This window comes from Chinchilla lanigera, unplaced genomic scaffold (genome assembly GCF_000276665.1).
Source record: "Chinchilla lanigera isolate Chin_1 unplaced genomic scaffold, ChiLan1.0 scaffold00032, whole genome shotgun sequence".
NCBI lineage: Eukaryota > Metazoa > Chordata > Mammalia > Rodentia > Chinchillidae > Chinchilla > Chinchilla lanigera.
In genome coordinates, this window is record NW_004955433.1 from 5364590 (window position 1) to 5387583 (window position 22994).

The 22994-nt window shown below is 41.1% G+C and overlaps 1 protein-coding gene across 3 annotated transcripts in view; it reads right to left on the minus strand.

Annotated features, from left to right (window-relative positions):
- The window catches only part of Prkg2 (protein kinase, cGMP-dependent, type II), a 100978-nt gene extending 77996 nt beyond the window's left edge, over positions 1–22982 (minus strand). For 2 of the 3 annotated variants that reach the window (XM_005388223.2, XM_005388221.2), the window contains exons 1-2: positions 22882–22982; positions 13376–13849 (exon numbers count right to left, since the gene is read on the minus strand). In XM_005388223.2, coding sequence (XP_005388280.1) covers positions 13376–13836 — 461 coding nt within the window. In that variant the 5' untranslated portion in view covers positions 13837–13849; positions 22882–22982. The remainder of the gene's footprint in view (positions 1–13375; positions 13850–22881) is intronic. The other variant, XM_005388222.2, reaches the window with a different exon arrangement.
- Between the last annotated feature and the right edge of the window lie 12 nt (positions 22983–22994).

Consider the following 22994-nt stretch of genomic DNA (forward strand, 5'->3'; position numbering starts at 1 on the left):
GGGTTGTGAGGGAAAAAACAGAAACATCAATGGAAAATACACTGAAAAGTGCTCACCACTGTTAATTGTTAAGGAAAAGCAAAGTAAAGGCACAACAAGATAGTACTGCACACTCACCAGGATGGCTGTAATGAAAACGACCCCCAGTGGCAAACGCTGTGCGTGGAGGAGGTGAACACACACAAATTGCTGGTGAGCTATATTTCCATTGAACCACTTTGGAAAATTGTTTGGGCATCCACATTCAATTTGAACTGAGAAATAATGAATGATCTGTCTGTTTCACTTTTAGGTTAATAAGTGTCATACATACATGCAACAAAAGATGAGAAAATGCTCATGGCAGCACTGCTGATAATTACCAAACACCAGTAGCAACCAGATGCCCATCAATAGAAAAACTGATAAATTCTCACTAGTTGTGTAATAAACACTATACAGCAAAAAACAAAAATCACTGCTACATACAGGAACACAAATGAATCTCACTGCTTAAACAAGGCAAATCCTGTGTAAATTACAGTGTGTAATTTCATTAAAATATAGTTTTAAAATGTGCAAAAATTGATCTAGTAGTACAGAGAGCAGAAATCTCTGAGATGGATGATAGGTACAGGTTAACAGTGGTGCAAGAGGCCTGGAATGCTGTTGTGATGCTCTATTTTCTGGCAGTGTTTGGTGATTACATGCATATGCTCATTTTATTACTTCTTTACTTCAATAAAAATTATTTTTTTTAAAATGTGTATGTCTGGGAATCAAAAAACCCTAGCTTCAACTTTTAGCCCTGCTACTTCATAGCTTCATAATCTCAGACAAGTTATAGAACATTTCTGAATCTGACTTCTCATCTGTGATAAGGGCAGGATACCTGCTTCATAGAAATATTATGCACATTAACTTAATAATGTGCCGGTAAGTAATAAGTGCTAATAGTACTAGTTGGCCATGGAAATAGTAATAACCTGTTTTTCTAGGGGTTGTGGGTGGAAAGTTCTAACAACCACAAAGTAATAAGAGCACTTCCAGGAGCCTCTACTCAGTTTAAAGTTCCTCCATGGGAATAGATCTCAAACTCATACTCACCTGAGGCAGTATCAATAATCTTCTTGCAATCCCATTAAACCCCCACTTGCACAGTCAGCATTCCTGAAAGCAGTAAATTACCTTCCTCTGATCTGCTTCAGAAGCGTCACTTGTCAAAGTTCTTGGGCTGGGCCCTCAGTCTTTCTGGCTCATGTGTCTTAAAGGCCCCTGTTCTCTTTTTTTGTCGCATCAGTCAGTGTTATTTTCCAAGCTTCTTTGCAAAAGTTTTAGTGGAAAGCCAGGGGCCAGGAGCCTCTGGCTTCTTTCAAATCTGCCAAGGAATTCTTGTAAGGATGGGGGCTGTAACAACTTTATGTATGACATTTCACAGCTTTGCTATACAGAATATCCAAAGAGCACACAGGAAGGCATATTTTTGAAGGGCACAAGATCTGGAGCTGGCACGGTAGGGTCTGATTCCAAGTTCTGCCATTTACTAACTATGAAACTTTGGGCAAGTCACGTCACCTCTAAGCTTTCTCATCTGTGAAACAGTAAGACGCACAGTCCACGTGGCTTCAGTGAGAATAAACTAGCCACAAGAGAAAGCACTGAGAAAGACACATAAAGAGTAAACTACATCAGAGTTCACTTGTACTGTAAGTCAGCAAGTTAAAGTACTTTAGAACAGGTGTAAAAACTCAAAAATTAAGACCTCCCATTATCTGTGCTCAGGCCCACAGAACTTCTCGCTGCCCCCAAATACACCAATCCATTTTGTCTCCCTGCTGCTCACTCATCTCGCAAAACCCAAACCAACATTTTCTCTTTTACAGGGGTTTTCCTGAACCCTCCAGATAAAGTATACTTCTTTTTCCTCTGCACACCTAAGATTTAGAGTATTAAGACTAAAATAAACTTTAATTTTTCCAAAGAAACTCTGATCTTCAAAGGTGTGACTTACCATCTTCATGAACTTACTACCTAACATCTAGCACCACACATCACATTTGAGAAAGTTGGAGGACATTCATGTTCTTTCTGTTTAAACAGTATGGGGTGGCGGGGCTGGGGATTTAGCTCAGCGGCACAGCGCCTGCCTGGCAAGCACAAGGTAATGAGTTCGGTTTCTGGTACCAGAAAAAAGTAAAAAATAAAAAATAAACAGCATGGATACAGGGACAAGAGTAAGGATGAAAAACGTCAGGCACCCATAAACAAGGCACAGATAATAGGATAAACACCTCTTTATTTCCTATTCTTGCCAATAAATTTTTTGAGAAATAAACCAACAACAACAACAAAAAATACCTAATAAAGTGTGAGCTTATAAACCAGGAAACTAGCATGGAAAACATTCCCTGGGAAATCAGCAAACAAGCCTAGCTTTCTCCTGCCAACTCTCCTACCTGTTGCCCACATGGTCAAGTATGGGAGTATAGTGGATTGACAACTGGTGGTCAACTTATAACCCCCAGCTGAACTGAGTAAGAGTGGTGCTGGGTATGGGAGGCCCACCTCAGGACTGTTGCCAGCGGCATAAAAGGCAGAATGGAGAAGAAGTGAGGCTGTTGGAAGTGGAGAAAGGCTGCTGGGAGTTGGTGGAAGCTGTAAGGAGCTGTTGGTTGTTTTGGAGGAGCTCGTCATGCTGGCTTTCCTGATGAACTTGGCTGGGAGGAGTTCAGGACCTTGTTGGCACTGAAAATAGCTTTGGTTCACTTTGGGGGAGCTCTGGTCCTCACCTTGAGCATCACTTCCTGGCTCTGGAGGGGAAGATGGTGCACTGCCAGTCTTCTAGAGAAACTTGCTGCGCTAGCTATCCTGATGGAAACTCAGCCATCTTGATCATCACAGGAGGTCGGGACCTCACTGTTGCTAAGAATGGCTGTGGTATCTTTCAGGGGAGCTCTGATTCTTCTGAGTGTCACTTCTTGGCTCTGGTGCAGATCCCTCAGCCTGCTGGCATGGATCCTTTGTCCAGCTGGCACAGACTTCCTAGATTCTACCACTGACTCCTGGGCCTTCCCAGCACAGACCCGTGAAACAGGCCTACATGAGATATCGTTACGGGCTCTAGGCCTCCAGGTAGACTTGTGGGAGGCATTGTTATGAGCTCTAGGTCTTCAGTTGGACTCATGAAAGATATTATCATAGGATTCAGGCCCTCAGCTGGATTCCTGGTCTATAGCGTGTGGACAGATTTCATGAACTGTTTTGTATATCGTTCTTTGGGTGATTATTATAAATAATTATATAAAGTATGTGTCCTGTATTATATCATGTTCCCTTGCAAAAATAAGCCCCAAACCAACACAGGGAGTAAGTTAATCATATTTTCTGTTCCTTCCTGCACACAATGAAGATTTCTTTCTCTTTTAAGACTTTGTAGATGACCCTATTCCCCTGGGAATCAAAGAACAGAGCTCACAATGAAATGTTGAAAACAACCAAAACTTGTAAGGAAGTTAGTCTGACACACTGAACGGTACACATAACATCATTGTGGGGCATGGTCATTAGGTAGGAAAAGTTAACTGCTCCCTGAAAGGTGTATCATTAGTATTTCTCTTGGGTCATCAGACTGAGTATTGGGAGAGTCAGTTGCAGGGGGCCCTGTTCCTATAACACCGTAGTCCCCCATGGTGGCTGTGTGCTAAGATTATTAGGGATGGTCTTGTAGGGCTAAATGCCTGGCCTCTCACCTCACACGAATTTAACCAGGCTCCTTGGGAGCTGGACACAGGCATCAGTAGCTCTTAATATTCCCCGGGTGATTACGAAGTACACTTACTATTACCAATGGCATCTGTCAACATGAAAATATGAGTTTCAAGTCACTCCTTCCTCTCTGTTTCCATAGCCCTGGACCTCAATTACACCTCTACTGATTACTCATCAAGCAATCCATCGCTAATATTATTAGTTAATGAATAATAATTAATTAACAACAATCAATTAATGTTTACTACAAGACGTTGACATAGCTTGTCCTCCTCAGAGATACAATAAATACGAATAGGAAGAAATCTTCACTCTTCTCTTCCCAACAGTTTGTCTGAATAAACAAAAATAGCCAGACACCTAGGAACACACTGTCAAGTCAACCGTAGGGCTCTGGACATTTTCTTAAATTGTGATAAAATATACATGACATAAAATGCACCATTTAAACTTTTGAAGCACACAGTCTGGGAGCTTCCAGAACGTCCTCACTGTTTGGCAACGATCACCACCATCCACATCCAGAACTTTCCTCCTCTTCCCAGCTCCGAGCCTATTACACACTCTCACATCCCCTGTGTCCCTCCTGTCCTAGTGACCTCTCTTCTCCTCCATGTCTCTATGTATGTGCTGGCTGTAGGTATCTCACATAAGTGAAATCATTCCATATTTATTGGTTTTGAGTTTGGTTTATTTCTTTTCTTTTCTTTTTTCTCTGAGTTTGGTTTATTTCACATAGCATAATGTCTTCAAGGCTAATGTATGCTGTAGCATGGGTCAGGGCCACTTTTTTAAGGCTGGATAATATTCCACTGTCTGTACATTCTGGACACTGCATTTTAGTTATCTATTCATCTATCGATGAGTACTGGCTGGTTTTCATCTTTTGGCTATGGTAAATAACGCTGCTATGGATGTGCAAGACCCTGGACTTTTACATGTGGCTTCACACAGATTTACATATGACCACCATTCTTAGCCAGGGACCTCATCTCAGAGATGCGCTGGAGTTTGGTACAATGTGCCAGACCCCAAGGTAGCCCTGTAACTCTAACCTGCTCTCACATCCTTCTATAATCATTTTCCCTTGCATGGTGACAGACCTGTGACTTGCTTCTCACCAACAAAATATTATAGTGATGGCAGGGACACCCCAGGTATGTTCTAAGACTATCTTATAAAGAAGCTTTCCACATGGCCTTGAAAAAAATAAATTGCCTTGTGATGAGAGACCTGGGGGAGGCAGGAATAGCCCCCAGTCGATCGCATGCAAAAAAATGAGGACCTCAGTCCTACAACCATAAGGAACTTAATTCTGCCAATAACCATAAGAGTTTGAAACAGGACCTCTTTCCTGGGAAGGTCCTACAAAGGGCTAACTGAGCCCCTGACTGCTCTCTGAGGAGGTGAGAGCAAGTGACCTAAGTAAGGTACTGCCAGACTTCTGACCCATAGGTACTCTGAGAGAGTACGGCTTAAGTAACTAGTTATGTACAAAATTATTGTGAATCTGTAGAAAACTAATATACTCAGTTTCCTGAAGTTTCTGTTACCAAGAAATTTCAAGTAGTGAAACTGATCTGGTATAGCAAACAAACAAACCCTGGAAGGATTAAATGGACATGGGGCACTCCTACTCGCTTTCTCTTTAATATATACATCTGTATAAAATATCCTCTGGCCATTCCGGACTATGATATCAAAAACAAACAAAAATCTGTCAAACAAGACGACTCTGAAAAATCTACCACTACCAAATATTTCAAAGACAAATTCTTTTGAAGTGCAACCTTAATGAAATGCAACCGTTTTAGTTAAAGGATAAATGTAAGCAATGTATCTTTTACAAAGAAAGTACTTCCCAAGAGTCTAAAACCCAAAAGTCTACACTTGTCTTCAAATTTTCTCCCCTTTCTGAGAATGCATTACATTTTAAACTGTAGAAAAATCTGGGCATGGTAATGTATGCCTGTCATCTCAGCTACTCTGGAGCCTGAGGCAGGAAAGTCACAAGTTCAAGTTCAAGGCCAGCATAGGCAAACTTAGGGACTATGTCTCAAGAAAAAAGGGTTGAGGGGTGGCTCAGTGATTCATCCTGGGTTCAATATCCACTACCAAAGAAGGAAAGCAAAGGACAGGAGTTGAACTGCTCAGATTGACAGAAGGAGAAGGCAGGCCCTGCAGTGCGCATGAGGAGGCCCGGGCCAGCGAGGGGAAGGGCCACTGTCCTCTTAGGGTACCGTTTTTACTAGTCTTTCCTGCATCTCCCAAGGAAAGGGAAGTGCCTGGAACAGCATGGGACAAGGGAAGACAGTAGAGTAGCAGCTCCTGCCCAAGCTCCAGGACAGTGGTTCAAAGACAGCACAGCTCAATTTCAAGCTTATACACATAAAACTATAAATGAAGAAGTCAGAAAGCAAAATAAAACAAGTATGGGTTCCACAGTTGCTCCACAGATCCACATTAAGTGGCAGCTACTTAGCACCTAGTAAAGGTCACACAAGCTTTAGAAACTATAATGAGGACAATGGGCTACTTATAGACTTAGCCAAACCTCAGGTAATAGAAAACAAGTCTGATTACTACATATAAGTCACACCACAGTGTGCCTGGCCTAGACAGATACTCAGAATAGGTGCTGGCGGCTACTGAGGAGTCAGATACTGACAATGGAGGAGGGTTAGGAGGAAAACAATGTAAGTTTCTGAAAAAATTAGATGAGATAGAAATAAAGAAAAGGGAAGTAAACATGAAAGAAAACAAGATTAGTGAACGAGCTTCACTGGTTCAGAACTTGGTAAATATTAGTTGACTTGAATGTGTTAGTCTGAAGGGTGAAGGGAGGCTCGGGTATTATAGCTGCCAGCTACAGCTACTAAGTCAAAATTCACTATGTAGAGTAAAACTATCATGACACCTTAGCAGGCTGAGGCAGGAGGATCATAAGGTCAAGCCCAATCTGGGCAACATAGTGTCTTAGCAAGACCTTACCTCAAAATACAGAAATAGAATAAAATGCTCAGTGGCTCAGAGCAAAGGCTTTGTGTTCAATCCTCAGCACTATACATATACATCCCCCCCAAAAAAAAAAAAATGAGTAAAAGGAAAAGAAAAATGGTACACAGTGTCCCCTTGGAAATGTCACCCTAAACTAGGGCAGTGCCCTTGAGGTCACCATTCTGTTTATTACAATGAGTACTGTGCCTCTGACTATGAAAACAGTCACCAATATTGAGTATTTCCTGAAGCCGCAGTAAACATTTTTCCTAACACCTAGCAACTAACTGGCTGCAGATTTTGAAAGTGTTGGTAGAGGAAGCAAGGACAGATAGGAACACAGCAGATCGTTTGAGAGCTGAGAGGGGCCAGAGATGGGGAGGATGGGTGAGCAAGGTTTAGGGCAGGGGTGGTGAACCTTTTAGGCTTTCGGTGACAACAGCACCTGGCTGCTGCCCGACTGCCACAGGTTCGCCACCACTGGTCAGCGGCTTCTGTTAGAGGAAAGAAGACGGAACAGAGGAAGAAGTGAGTGGCCGCTTGCTATACTCTGTGAGGCCGCCCAAGCTTCCCTGAGTCCAGCCACTCCTTAAACTCCCTCAGGCTTTTTACCTTTCCTATTCTTTGAAGCTTAGCAACACCATCACCCGGCTCTAGCTCTGCCAAAAGCCCACGCCTGGTGGCCCAGCCCGGGGAACCATTCACACTGTGCACTGTGGTAAACAGTCCTTGCTTGACACTGAGCCAACCAAAAACCTGGACTAATGAACAATCAACACCACCTACAACCTTGAGCAAGGTGATAAATGCCTGAGTTTTAACCTCACCACTGTTGGTTACAAGGAAAAGTAACACCCACCTTTAGGCAAGTCCAAAGCCTCCATGAGCTAATGTGTGGAAAACTGCCAACACCTAATAAGTAACTGGCAACTTCCTCTTCTCGTGGGTCCCATTCCTGGGTAGCCGGTTCTGACCTTGGTGTCTGTGTGCAATGATTGTGATAAAGCATAACCTGTTGTTTTCAAACATGCTGACAACTTTGAGATTGCCTAGCTGTCTTCACCCACAGTTCTAGCTATCAGACAACCACATGATCAGACTTCTTATTTTCTCCCACGCCCTATAGAGAGACCTTCACTGATTTACTTTTTTGAAGATTCACATTAAAGAAACAGTAATTATACATATATGAGCACAATTTTTTAACATTCCAACTGGTAAGAGAGAGCACGTAGGCATACTCCCAAAAATCTTTATTCATCTCCATCAAGGCAAGGTATGGGGCCTCTCAGTAAACAACATGTAAGTCTCTTCATCAGAAAAGAGATCTCATCCCCCTCAGCAAATTCCCTTCTACTGCACACTGACGCTAGAGCAGAGCTTTATAACAATAGCAGAGAGCTGTTTCTAATCATAGTATTTAAAAACTTTCTATTTCTAATTATATATTTAATTTTTTTGCAAGGTTTCCCAACTGGAATGTGAAAAGTTCTCCTAATTTTCATCATGGAGAAATCATGTCTAGAAGTGGTTAAAACGGACCCAGATCATAGGTATTCTGGTTTTGAATACTGGCTCCAAAATTAAAAGCTAAAGAAGCTTAAACAAATTACATAATTCTGCATGCCTCTGTATTCTCATATGTAGCAGGCGGGTGACAAGACAGGTTTGTTGTGAGAACTACTTGATTCTCTATTTATGAAGCATTCAGGGTGGTGGCACACACAAAGTTAGTAATATATATTACTTTTTCCATGGAAACCTTCCTATGCAATAAAGGAAGCATTTCTCTAATACACATTCAATGGCTCAGTACTGCTTTACAAAGAAAGCACAAATAATAACAGCATACTCTCCCTCCCTCTTTTTCCACATCTTCCTTAAATGCATGACTCACTAGCATTTTCCACTTTTACCTATCCTGCTCCTGGGGTGGGAGTGACAAATAAAACTAATTGTCCTTCCTAAAGCTGGAGGCAACATCTGAAGTCAGATGGCACGTCTTTGTTTTATCTTTCCTTTTCATGAAAGAACAATAGTTTCAAATGATAGTTTAAGCATTCTTAGAGAAAGGCAGTCATACCAGCTACTTGCCAGATGTCTCTGATTAATTTGCCTGTGCTCCACCAGACGCTCAGCACGAGCTGGTAATTTTGCTCTGCCAGTGCTAAAGTTTGCTAAGCAATGTCTACATAAACAGGAAACTTAATTTCAGTACAAGAGCTGACCTCTGGATGCAAGGTTGTCTTGGTGCTCACAGCAGGTCTGAGACAGAAATGTTATCTGAGCTCTTCCCTGCATTCCTTTGCCTTGATATCCAGGCTTCAGCCTTGAGAAGCACTGATTTCATCCAAGAACCCATATGTGATCCTCCACATACACCACAGTTTGGACCATTGGGCCAGATGGATTAACCCAGCCTCTGTGTTCTCTTCTCAGGGTCCTGAGCTTCGAAGCTGCAGCTCTTGGTAACCACTGATGCACTGGGCAGGCTCTGCTCAGCTCCACAGGGAAGAAGCAGGAAGCAGCACCAGTCTAACTCCCAATCAATGGGACACATTCTCAACAAGCTGATGCTTCCCAGACTGGTCTGCCTGGAGGCCTCTCGCTCCTACAGGTAGATCTGAGAACACTGGAGTAGGCCTGGTGAGAAGAACTCACCTCAGTCAGGAGTCTTGGAGGCCAATCTTCACTCTCCACCTTCCCTGCAGCCTCCGTTCACTTTCTTGCACCTGCTGCTGGGCTTCTCCAAGAAGGAGGGTAGCATGGAACCGAGTCTGAGGTTCGAGCTCCAATGTCTTCTGATGTTCTCCATATTAATTTCAGATCAGAGATCAGAATATCTGATAGACTATAGTGTACTGACTCATCATGTGATTTATAATAAATACTTCAACAAAGCCAAGTGCCTGTACTAGAAATGGGCTGTGTGCCCATGTAGTGGTCTGTCTTCGAAGATCTAAAATGGTCTGGTGGCACAAAGCTACATCATCACAAAGGGCGGAGCGGGTTCAGGGCAGCTTTACTGCAATTCCACTTTGTGCCCACCTCAATCTGACAGGCACATGCACATTTCTTCCAAAACTTGACACTGGCCTTCCATTCTCCATGAAGTATTCCCAAACCCCACTAGGTCATAATTCTCAGCTCATGCAACAGCAGCTGGACTATGTAATCTAGAACTGCAATATCAAACATAGTAAGACTCATGTGGGTATTTAATTTTTTTTAATTTATTAAAATTGAAAATCCAGTTGTGTAGTGACAGCAGCTACATTTTGAGTGCTTATGACACATCTTGCTGCTGACTATATACCGGAGAGCACAAATTATAGAACATTTTTGTCACTGTAGAGTGTCCCACTGGACAGCCCTGAATTATTTTAGAACCTCATCTTAAAAAGCAGACCATGGAATTTTTCAAGCAAATTTCTAGAATTCCCCAGTGCCGTTTATGTAAGTTTCTGCACATAAAGCATGAAAGTGCAACTATGTATATTACCCCTTCGGATCCTAACATTACACCTAGTGGGTACAGGACAATGATGTTGTAAGAGCTGGAGCTGCCTTGGAGAGGAGGTGACTCACTGACGGTTCACAATAACTTTGAGCACAGAGGACTCAGAAAACTACAGACTGGCACGTCAGGAGTTTTACTCTCTCCTGAGTTAGTGAAATAGAACCCTCAAATTCCAGCTGTATCATTCCCTCAGATTGTTCCCTCCTCTGGTTCCCATCAGTGTTTCTATCTCCCTAGTTCTGCTGGCTACAGGAAACCAAGTATGTCCCCTCAGTATCTTGCTCACTATGATGTAGTCATTCGGAGACATTCTTTTTGACAAAAATGTGGAAAAGCATCCAATGGCTTTCTGGTCCAATGTGGAGGATGAACTGTATCCAAAATGTAGTTCATACACATAGGAACAAATTTAGTCTTAAATTAATCTATGAAACTTCTTAACAGTTCAGCAAGTAAACTATGAGACCCTCAGAATAAACAGAGGATCCATACTGACTAAGGGTCTTAATTTTTCCAACATTCCCTAAGCCCTGTTAGAAAAGTAGCCCAACCAATGGATAGTGGGTATTGTCCTTTTATCAAGGAAGGACACTCTTATCTTCTTAATGCTCTGACTTCTAGAAAATTGTTTCTTACAGAATTTTTTATCAATTGCACAAAAAAGATAAAAAAATAGCCAAAGTTTGGTTCTGACTTTTTCCAAAACTATTTGAAAATGAAAGATGAATTATTAATGTTGAACACTTCAGAAACCCTTAAAAACTAAGTCTCCAAATAATGAAGTTAAGCCGCATGTAACCAGTTGCTTCAGACCTAAGGAGAGATATATTTGTACTCATGCAAGGGAAATTGAGGCACAAAGCAGTCAATGAGAAAAGAGTGATTCCATGTTCTACTTCATTTATAAATGTGGAGTCATGAGGCTGTGTGGAAGCCAGTGAGAATTATTAGATCTAGTTTGAACAATCTAGTTTGCTGTCTTTAGGACTAATCACTAAGAAATCAGTTAATCCTTTTCTTTGTCCTGACCTCAGCATGGACTTATACCCACTTAGCCTACCTTTAGGGTGAGAAGGATCATCAATAATTCTTGTTCAGAAGATACAATATCTTTCCTGTACCCCACAAACCACAGACAGGAGAAAAGGAGTGTGGCTTGGCTCAGAAATTGGCAGTACATAACTAATGATTTCTTTGCTTGGCTAAAAGAGAGCTCATAAAGCAATTCAAAGGGAGCTGCTTATCTCAGACTATTCAGCACCAGGAGAATCGCATTTTTTCTCAAGATGAGCATAAGTCTTTGAACAAGGTAAATGAACATAGTCTTGACTTAAGAAGGGAAATCTGGTAACTAATGCAAGGAGAGGGTCAAAGAAGATGAAATGCTAAGAAATTTTCTTACACATTGCTCTGTACATGAAAGCACATTGCTATTTGAAACAATTTTGAGGAGCAAATATTATACTTCTGTTTATATACATAGTAATAAAATTCATAATATATAATCCTATTATATGTTCTGATATACCAAAAAGAATACTGGGATGATATTCAATTTTTTAAAATCAAATGCAAATGTGTGAATTCATACTATTACAAATAAATACATATTACTTTTAAGGGAATAGAGAAGACCTTTCCAACCAATTGATAATAAAGTATCTGATTTAATAAAACACCTCTGAAGTGTAATATTAATTGGATTTCTTTCACTCACAGAACAGTATGATTCATGTTGCAGTATGACTAGTTTTCTTATCAAGTACTTATTGATCACTCACTATGTGCCAACTACTGTCCACAAACAGAAGCGTTAAACTTCCCTTTATACTGTTGTTGTCAAAATTAGTCATTTTTATCTGTATAAATTGGATGTTTTATCTCAATTTATAGTACTTGTGTTTGTGAATAAATTAAAATTTGATTTAATTTCACAGGACCTGCATTTTGCAACAAAGATCCAGAATCAACCAAGACATTATCAGGCAAGCCATCTCATTTCAATTATTAAGTACTTACTCAAAAATAATGTGAAAAGGGGCCCTGACTCACATTTCTAATCAATCTTTATGTTGAAAGAAACAAAGCCTCGTAACAAAAGAAATGTACGCATATACAGACACTCACACATTCTATGTTCTTTTAAAATTCTAATTTTTGCTCCCAACATAAAGAAGTGATAAGGAGATGGAAATGCTATTCACCCTGACTTGCTCAGCAAAGGCTGTGTACAAGCGATGAGCCATCACACTGCCTATCACTATGCACAATTATTACGTGTAAATTTTAAAAAGTCTTTAAGGAGATAATTCCGTTTCTCAAAATTAATTCTAGCTTTTAATTGTCTCTCTGCCTGAAATGCCCTTTCCACCTGGTCCCTGTTCCTTTTCCCCTTTCAGATCCCAGCCAAAGGTCCCCTCCTCAGCCACACCTTCACAATGTCCTGCTCTCGTTGCCTCCTTCCCCACCCACCTCAGACGCTTTCCATCAGATCATTTACCCCAGTTCATAATTACGAATGTTTTGTTTCTGCAGTCACTGTCTCTTTTTTGAATGAGAAAGCCTGTGTCTATTTGTTTTAAGTATCGAGCACAGTGGCCAGCAGAGTCGTGCTCAATAGAAACTGCAGAGAGAACGAATGAAGTCAATTTCCTCTGAGCCTCCAGCAGGTTCCTTGCTGGTGATGCTTGAAGACTAACTGCTAAGAAGTATCTTCGCTCTATGCAGTTGCATTTCATTGTAGTTTGACTGCACTTCTTATGTTTACTCCACTAGAAAGAAAAAGTGTAGACTTCCTAAAATTGCTTCATCACTCTACCAGGGGTTCCAGATAATGAAAATAACTATCCGTAAACTTAGCTCCTCAGTTATACCTGGCTCTATACCTATTAATACAAATGCTGTGTACCTCAAAGTCCAGACAAAGTACAATTCCTCCTTTAAAGAAAACTTCTGCTTAATGTGAGAAAAACAAACACATTTGGGAAACTCCTCTATCTCCAAATCTGGAAGTTTATATGCTCTCTGGCATTTCGGGCCTTCCTAGAACATATTGCTCTAGTTTTTCACAATAGAAAGCCATCTGAGTGAGGAGGGCTGGTAATTGCTTACCTGGAGTCCTTTCTGACTCTTGCTTTCTCAAAGGAAAACTCAGGGGGTTTGTTGAGGTCATAGGTTCGGGTTGTTGGCTCAGCAGACACCCCTGCCTTGGCTCCTCTCCTGCTATGGAGAGACACCAAGCCTGAGGTCTTCCGGTGGACCTCAAGAGGCACTTTCTCTGGAGAAGCCTGGAGCGGGCTTCCTCCCTGCACGTGCACCACATCCTGCAGCTTGTTCAGCTGGATGCACTTGTTCTGGAGCTCTTCTGTGAGCTCAGCAATGACCACAGTCTGCTTTGAGAGCTGCTCCCGCAGCTCCTTCAGATGGAACTCCCGCTCCTGGATCTCAGCATCCCTCCTCCTCAGCTCTCTCTCCAGCTCCATCACCTTGATTCGCAGGGCGTCAGCGCTGAGGTTCCCGGCATGGCCATCTGGATGCTTGGAATGTTTGGGTTTCACTGAACCATTTCCCATGGTGCCCTGGGACCTGAGAAAGGGCAGAGAATTGAGAATGACCAATGGAGTTCCGTTTTCCCACAGCCCCACCTCCCCTCTCCTTCCAATCTGCTTCATAGATAGAAGCAGAGCAGTCATCATAGTTTGGTGAGCCATCGATTCCCTCGTGCATCCACAAGGAAGGCTACTGATCTGATTTCCTTTCTCCCTCCAAGAGGAGTTGGCAACTGGGTTCATTCTTTCCCTTCCCTTTGCACAAGTATGGCACCTAAGCATTTTGCCTGGGTTACCCGCTGTTCTCTTTGGTCATTCTCTCTGGACAGCTGTCGAAAGCATCACAAGACTGCGATTTGGATGTCAGCATGGTGAAAGATAAGACACAAAGGAGGAGCTACAGCAACAGAGGCTTGGAAATGTCACAACTCTCACAGCTCCCTGCGAGACAACACAGTAAGGAAGCTTCCCCTGATTTAGAATATAACATATCGGCATTCTTGCTAGGTGGAGGCAGACTTGGTGTTGCCTTATTAGTGCTTTTCTCTTGTTGTAGGTACTAATCTCCTGCTGTATTTCTGATCACGGTTACTGTTAAAAAAAAAAAAAAAAAAAACTTCTGGATTGTGATCTTCAAAAGGAAATGGAGGCATGGATTCTTCTACATTCTTTACTTTTGAGCCTGAAGTCAAGGTTGTCCAAAACATGCCCATCTATGGTAGGAAGCTCCATTCTCCTCCTACTGAAAAATCCTTAGTATAGGCCCTAAAGTAATCCCTGATCCTGTAAGTCTCAGGACATGATAGAAAGATCAGGAACTCTGGGAGATGATTGTGGTTGATTCAAAATTATTTTTTTCTAGCTCAAATAGCTATTAATCTATTTTGACACTTATTAAAAAATAATTAGCACCACAAATTGATATTATTATTTTAGTAGGAGCTAAATTAGGAATTTTAGGTTTACTGAGCCAATTCAATATAATTAAATACAAATACATACAGGTAATAAGCACATATGAGCAAGATCATGAAAAGCAAACTCAAATTGGTAAAATCTGGAGAATACTGATCTGATTAATTCCCATAAGGCTCAGAGTTTCTTAGGCTACCTATTTCAGCTTCACACTTCTGCAAGTGCAGTTTTTGGCAGCCACAACCCAAGAAGGATTATAGCATTTGCAAACCAAGCTGAATTACTTCTAATTATCTAGAAGCAGGAAGGATGAAACTACAGTGTTATAACCCACATTCCCTTGCCACTCCTCCCTTCTAAATTTCAAACTCAGATAGAAATGGAGTGCTTAGACTTAGTCCAGCAGAAAGACATAGACATAAACATGGAATAAGGCTTCTAAGTTTCAAATACACACAACCAAATAATCCATACAGGTTGCCTAAGATGGACAGTACAAACAAAACTTATAGAAGTAATCTTGCACCACTGGCTTATATTCCTCATAGAATTCAAAGTAGCCAATTAGAAACATCAGCCTAGAGATAATTGCTTTAATATATTCCAGAGATGTGACAGGTTCAACCTTTAGTTTCTGTCCACCCAGCAGCACCTACTATTTCTATATATTAAGCACGTAAAGAAGCTTCAGGAGACTAGAATTTGAAGAAGTAACCCTGGACACACTTTCATCCTGAATAAGCAACTCAGAAGATGCTAGATTGAGACCTGAGAATAGACTTGAATGAGATTCTAAATTACAAGCATAAAAAGATACTCCCAGAGGACTTTAAATTAACAGGAGCACAAATTTTTAACATGCAGCAGTGAGCCATCTTCCAGACATACCTTTTGGTTGATGGACAAGACTTGGTCAGGCCAAGGAAGAAGAGGAAATGCTTTATAAAGAACAAAATTAAATATAAACACATTTCATATCAAACTAACAGCTCATTCTTTATTCATGGAACAGTTGTTTACTAAGATCTAACTAACCGCCATTGTACTATATCAGAGGCATATCCTTTTAAAGATTTGCAGTCAAATTTGACAGTGAAAGTTCTAGCATACTAATTATGAAAAAGCTCAGAATTATTTTTGTTCCATGAATGGTCTTTAAAAACTTCTATTCCAGTGCAAAGGTTTTACAAACCTGAAGCTCAGTTAGTCAAAGGGTATTAAATTCTCCCCAAACATCAACAATTCTCTGGTTTTAATGAAGTCAGATTAGAGGCTGTATAAATCTTTTAAGCTATTTTAGGCTTTCAAAGTAGGGTGAAATGAAAGTAACTAACACCTTTCAAGTCTCTAATTTAAGGTAAATAAATTACTAGTGGTCCACTACCAGTCTGATTTCTTAGTTAACCTGCTTAAATTTTGCTATCCCTGAAGTCCAGATTTCAAGTCTCTGACTTCTTAAAACTTAATGAGATTCACTGCATTTCCTGTACTAATCCCAAGATAAGCTATTTCTCAAATATGGACTGTAGCCACAAGAAGTGAGCAACAGGCTGCTCCTCATCAATCCAGCAACTACAGGTTAATAAAACCATTCTTATATTCAATGGGCAATCCACAATATAATAAGGAAGGATTTTGGAGATGAAGACTGAATTTAACATGAGCAACAGAGTCAAGCCATTGCATGTTGCAAAACCATCTGGCCCCTCCCAACTTGTAATGGATTATTACTCTGATTTAGTATTTTTATCTATAGAATGGATAGATTTGTATCTATCTCGTAAGGTTATTATGAAGATTACGGTTGTAAAGTCCAACGTCTACAATGCCTGTATATAATACACACCAAGCAAATAGCAGCTCTTTTCATAAGATGGGGCCAGAGACAGCTATTTAAAGTCTTGACATCAGAGAAGCCCAGAAGAGACTACTTATGGGGAGGGGATATTAAATCTAGTAAACTGCCTTCCAGACAAGAGGCCTTTGAGGATGCAAATATTCCCCTGGGGGAGAGAATGATTGCTCTGTTTGGATTATATCCTCCATTTAGAAAAGGAAGTCATTCCATAAGAGCAGTGAGGAAGCAAACCACACCAAAAGATGGAGATGAGGAAAACCCATTTCAAATGACACAAAGCCAGTCCAGAATTACAAGGATGTGATTCCTTCAGGTGCTCTATTTATTTTCATATGGTACAGTGAAATTCTTAAGCCAAAAATGATATTAGATAACTCCATATCTAGTAATTACTATTTCTGAAGGTAAGAAAAATTCGTTCATTGGAAAGGTGATATTCTTCCACAGCAAAGGATGAAAGGAATAAACAGGAGCATTTAGCAAGAAGAGATGACCATGCAACAATTTTATTGTCATATGAATTTGCTCACCACTTAGAAAATCCAAGCCCCCAAATGACAAACAGAAGAGACACACAAAGAAGTGAAAGTTGCCACAAAGGCTCTTTCAAGCCCTTTAGCACCTGGCACTCAGTGTGGGAGGAGCTGGGCTTTGTTCTGTTTTTCCTTCTAGAGCAGTGTGAAACCAAATTCTTGGCTCTGATCTAGAAAATATCTGTTTCTTTCTCTATCCATCTGGAATCTTGTATAAATATACTCACAGGCACACACACTTATTTATATGTATGTGTAGCTATGTGTATATCTGTAAATACAGGAGACAGTATAATGGTGGCTAAGAGGCCCAGTCTGAGCACTTTGCTTAATGTATCTATGTACTGAAGCAAATTATGATCAATCACAGAAGAGAGAGACAGACACATAGAGGGACAGACAGATAAAATACTGCTGCACATCGCTTAGAGTATTTAGAAGGTTAAATGAGATAATTCATAAGAATTTAACATTGCCTAGCATAAAGCATGTGTAATATTAAATATTATTATTATTATAGTTGTTAACAATATTTACCCAACAAAATAACTTATCTTAGTAGAAAAACTTACTCATCAAAAAAAGTACTAAATCAAGCTTTGCATGGTGATGCATGCCTGTAACCCCAGCACTCAGAAGACTGAGGCAGGAGGACTTCAGCAAGTTCAAGGCCAGCCTGAACCACATAGTGAGACACTGTCCCAAACAAAAAGTACATTTAATACGAGATTATAGTCAAAGAACTGACTGTACCCAACTTCAAGACTTACTAAAAAGCTGCACTAATCGAGATAGTTTGGAAAATGGAAGTGACTGTAAAGGGTCTAATGAATAAGACAGAAGAGAAAGCCAGAAATACAACTACACAATATTCTTCACTGGGCCTTGACCAAGAAGCAAATGCAAATCAATGGGAAAATGGCCTCTAACAAATAGTACTGGAAAAACTAGACATTTAAAATGAAAAAAAAATCTAGACATAGGCTTTCCATCTTTTACAAAAACTAGCTCAACTTGGACTACAGACCCAGCATATGACCCAAAACTATTAAACTCCTAGATGACATAGGGAAAACCTAGGAGATTTGGGGTTTGCTGATGATTTTTTGGATAAAAGACTAAAAGCAGAATTTGTAAAAGGAGAAATTGTAATCTGAACTTATTTAACATTAAAAATATCTCTTCAAAAGAAGAAAATGAAAAGAGAAGCCACAGATTGGAGAAGTACTTGCAAAATATATCTAATAAAGGAGATATTCTTTTTTTTTTTTTTTTTGTACCAAGACTCAAACTCAGGACCTTGCTCTTGCCAGGCAGGCACTGTGCCACTGAGCTATATCCTAGGCCCAGAACTCTTAACACTCAAAAAAAAAGAAAGAAAGAAAGAAAGAAAGAAAGAAAGAAAGAAAGAAAATCCACTGAAGAAAGGTAAAAGAGCTGGACAGACACCTCACCAAAGACTTACAGATAGCAAATAACCATACAAAAATTGATCAATGTCATGCATCATTAGTGAATCTCAAATTAAAACAAGAAGGAAATGGCACTATACAAATTAGGATGGCAACAATCCAAACACTGACACCATCAAACTCTGGCAAGGATGTGGAGCAACAGGAATTCCCACTCATTGCTAGTAGGAGTATGCTATGATGTGGCTACTCTGGAAGGCAGGGTATCAGTTTTTTCCAAAGGAAATCATGCTTCTTGGTGTTCATTCAACCAATAATAAAGGCAAGTCTTCACTATATACTGCAAGTAAATGTTTACACCAGATTTATTTGTAATTGCTGAAACTTAGAAGCAACCAATGCCTTCCATAGGTTAATAATAAACAAAACTGTGGTATATCCATATAATGGAATCTTATTCAATAGTGAAAAGGTAACAACAACCAGTAAAGAGACATAGAGGCGCTACAGTCCTAAGTGAAAGAAGCCATTTGATAAACCTACAGATTGTCTGACTCTTACTATATGGCATTCTAGAAAACACCTTGAAGACAGTAAGAAGATCAGTGGTTGCCAGGAGTTTGGGAGAAAGAGGGAGGAATGAATGGGTGGGACACCGGGACAAGGGATGTTTAGGGCAGTGAAACTATACTGTATGATATTGTAATGGTAGATATATGTCATCGTCCACTTGTCAAAACCTACGAGAAGTACAGTACATGCAGTAATTCCTATTGTAAACTAGGGGCTTTCATTAAAAATTGCAATTTATCAACATTGGTTCCTCAATTATAACAAATATATCACACTTGTAAGATGTGAAGAATGGAGAAAACTACTAGAGGGGAGATATATAGGCACTCTTATTTTTCAGCCAAGTTTTCTGTAAAACCTAAACTGTGCTAAAATAGAAAGTCATTTGTTTAAAAGAACATTTTCTTAAAAATGAATGGAAGACGATAGTATAGTCAGAGAACAGGCTAGAAGGCATGAAGGGTGGAGTAAAAGTGATGAGTAATAAAGCTAAAAAAGTAAGATCCTGGGTGAGATACTGGAAAACTTCATATGCTGCGTTATGGTTTCTGGATTTTAATGTAAGCCAGGTTTTTTTCAGTTACAGGGTCATATTTTTCCTTTAGTAAAGTAATTGCTTGGAAATAAACATGGAACTGAGTGAGAGAGCTTAAAGGAAGTAAAGGAAACTAGAAGGGTCTTGCACCAATCCAAATAAGAAATTGTAAGTACAGGACTAAGGCCATCCCAGGGTCCTGACCCTATTCTAACGATGTGAACTTTAACTAGAGGGAAACAAAGGACCATCTCCATGACAATCAGAAGAGAAAAACATCTGCACAGAAGATTTCACAAAAATGTCTACAGGTATCTCTACAACTTCCTTTCCTTCAATAAATCATGAAAAGTATGATACATGATTTTTCTAATGTGGGCAGTTTAGTTAGAAATCAGGCAAGTGAGCTACATAAGTTTTCTAGATAAAATTCTAAGTGTATGTGAAATTGAGACATATTGCTTTATTGCTCCGATTAGCTTGTCTCACCATAGTACACGGAGAAAATAATTAACCATCATTGGACATATAAATTCCTACTTCGCCCTGAAGCAAAACACACAAAATTGTCCATGTGAGAAACTACTACATTCCATAGCAATGCCACAATTTAGAGCAATGTCTACAAGGCCTTGTGACTATTGACCTGGGGCTCAGTTTTGAATCTTCTTCTTGTTTTCTCTGTCCACATGATCTTCATTTGGAGAATATTTTTCTCTTGGCATGCAATCATAGGAGCTCACTGCACCAAAGTTTCAACTACTCTAGTCTAGCTTTGAAGTCTCCTTGCCCCCAACAGAATGTTCACAGTGAATTTTAAGTGGATACCGCATATCTATATTTTGATTGCCAAATCTGGTAGATTCTATTCCACTATTTTCAGGTACTACATTAACAGATAAACAGGGAACATACAGAAAGGTGGATCGGTAGGTACAGGTCAGGAAAAGTATAGCTTATGGAATTTGAGTGCTAGGGCTAAGAAAGAGAATAAAGATTTGTGAGCTGATTCTGTAGCAAGGGGTATCATTAACCAAAAGGAGGAGCAATTTGAGACTACCACAGTATGGGCATGCTTTTGAGGGACCTGTGGAAATTTAAGGCAAAGAGGTTTCCTAAACAGTAAGGAATGAGAGCCTAGAGAATGAAAACAAAGGGAGATCTAGAAGTGAAGCACAGAAAAGGGCAAGTAAGTGGAAGCTGAAGCTGAAGAAGCAGCCCAGAGACTGCCTATGAAGAGCCAAGGAGGGTCTAGGTCTATATGAGACTGGAAAGAAGACGGGAGAAGGGGTAGAAGCTTTTGCTTTGGTTGAAGTGAGAAAGAATGTAGAGTGTTTGGTATTGAAACATGGGGATGGAACAAGGTAAAGCCTCTGGCATGGGAAATAAATGCACGTGCACATGTGCGGAGGCAAAATGATTCCAATTTTTTTTTTTTTTAAATCTTGGAAGGCCTGGAAGAAAGTAGTACTTTTCACTGCACATTATTTACTTCCTCATCCTAATATGACACACAGAGCACCTCCATTGGCCAGGCTCTGCGGCACTGGTGGAAGGCAGAAGAATGAATATGCCCTATGGGGACTGCAGTGGGTCAGGATTCATATAAGTAGAATCGGAAGTGTCTGAGAACATCAAAGTGGAAACGTGTAAGGATACACAAAGACGCAAAATCAAGGGACTGTCCTAGAAAGATAAGACTTTAGGTCCCATTAGCAGATGAGATCATTAAGGGAAGAAAAGGAAGGCATGCTTCTGTGGCTGTGTATGAGCATATTGGTAACTGGATTTTGTGGGAGAGATGGGAAAGCAAACAACAAAGGAAAAGGAATGGTTATACAAACAAGAAATCTAAAAGAAAAAAAAAAAACTATCATAGCGGCCACAGACAGAAGATTTTCCAAGAGAGGTGCAGGCTACAGCTCAAGTCCCAGACCAGTCAAAGAGAAATGAGATGAGAGGGGAAAGCCCTGAGCCGAGGCTTTTGTGGAAGAGTCAGGCTAGACACTCAGTTACAAAGGACCACAGTGAATGCTGAGACTGGGAGCTTCAAGATGGTGCTGTGGGTCATCAAGGGGACTTTTACAAGGCCAGAAGTGTGACTGCCCATAAACCCAGGCTAATGAACCAATGAATAAAAAGAAAATTAAAACATTGGAGAAAAGAAGGAGATAACAGGAAAATAGCCTAAAGGAAGAAAGACAGTATGGGATCACAGGACTTGTGAGACATCCAGGCAACACACACCTTCCCTGTGAGGTAAATCTCATTAGCGTCACTTCTAGGGATTCCGCCCAACTAGAGCTACGTCTTCCACGTAAAACATGAAGCTTATCAGGTCTCATCTCTGGATGTGGCTCATTCTTAATTAGACAGCATTGCCATGCAGAGGGCAACCTCCAGCTATCCGGAGAATTCTCCAGCATATTTGCTCATACTCCACTGTGCAAAACTGAACAGGGACACTGTCAACAGCTGCTGTCTGCTATGTGGGACAACTCCATCTCCAGGAGTGCAATGGAAACTTGAAAAGACAGTTCCCAAGGAACAGTACACATGGAAGTGGCGCGCCTAGTAGGTGTCTGTTGCTCTCTTCCTTTATTTAAGGAGAAAGTGCCCCCTGGAAATTAAGGGGGCAACAGGACCATAAGGAAGCCACGTTGTATGAGCGTCATCCTTTCTACCTCCTTATTTCTGCCTGCATAGTTTCTTTCTATTCTCAGCTCTGGCCTCAACTGCTCTGCATATGAAGAGAAAGAAAGTCAAAGCACTGGAGAATGTACCCTTGTACCCTCATCCCCAAAGTGGCTGATTTCTTGTTTTCGTTCGTTGGTTCTTGTTTCTTCATCACTATGAAATACAGAGCCGTGAACGCGCCTCGTGACGCTGAAAGGGACCCAGGACACCCACACAAGTTTACAAGGACTTGTAAAAGTCCTTGCACGCGTGCTCCTCTCCTCACAGCTATCCGGAGCTCGGAGAGGCAAAGCCCGGAGCCCTCGCTGCGACCGCGCCGCCAGACTCCCAGCCCAGAGCAGCAGTGGGGAAGACCGTGGTAGCCACTGGGAACCGCGACACCGAGCGAGCGCGGCGCGTCCACGCGTCCACACGCAAACAGCACACGCGGGGGACAGCTGGGTGTGCAGCCGGGGCGCACCTCGCGTCGCAAGCGCGCACACGCGTGTGTCCGACCTTGTCCCCCACCCCCGCGCGCCCCCGGACCCGAGCCCCGCAGCCGCGCACCTCACCAGACCAGACCGCGGGTAACTTTCCAGGTGCGCAGCTGGTCTCGCGCGGCTCGCGTCCTCTCCGCGGCGCCCTCCCAGCCTCCGGCTGCGCGCAAGCCGGGCGCAGGT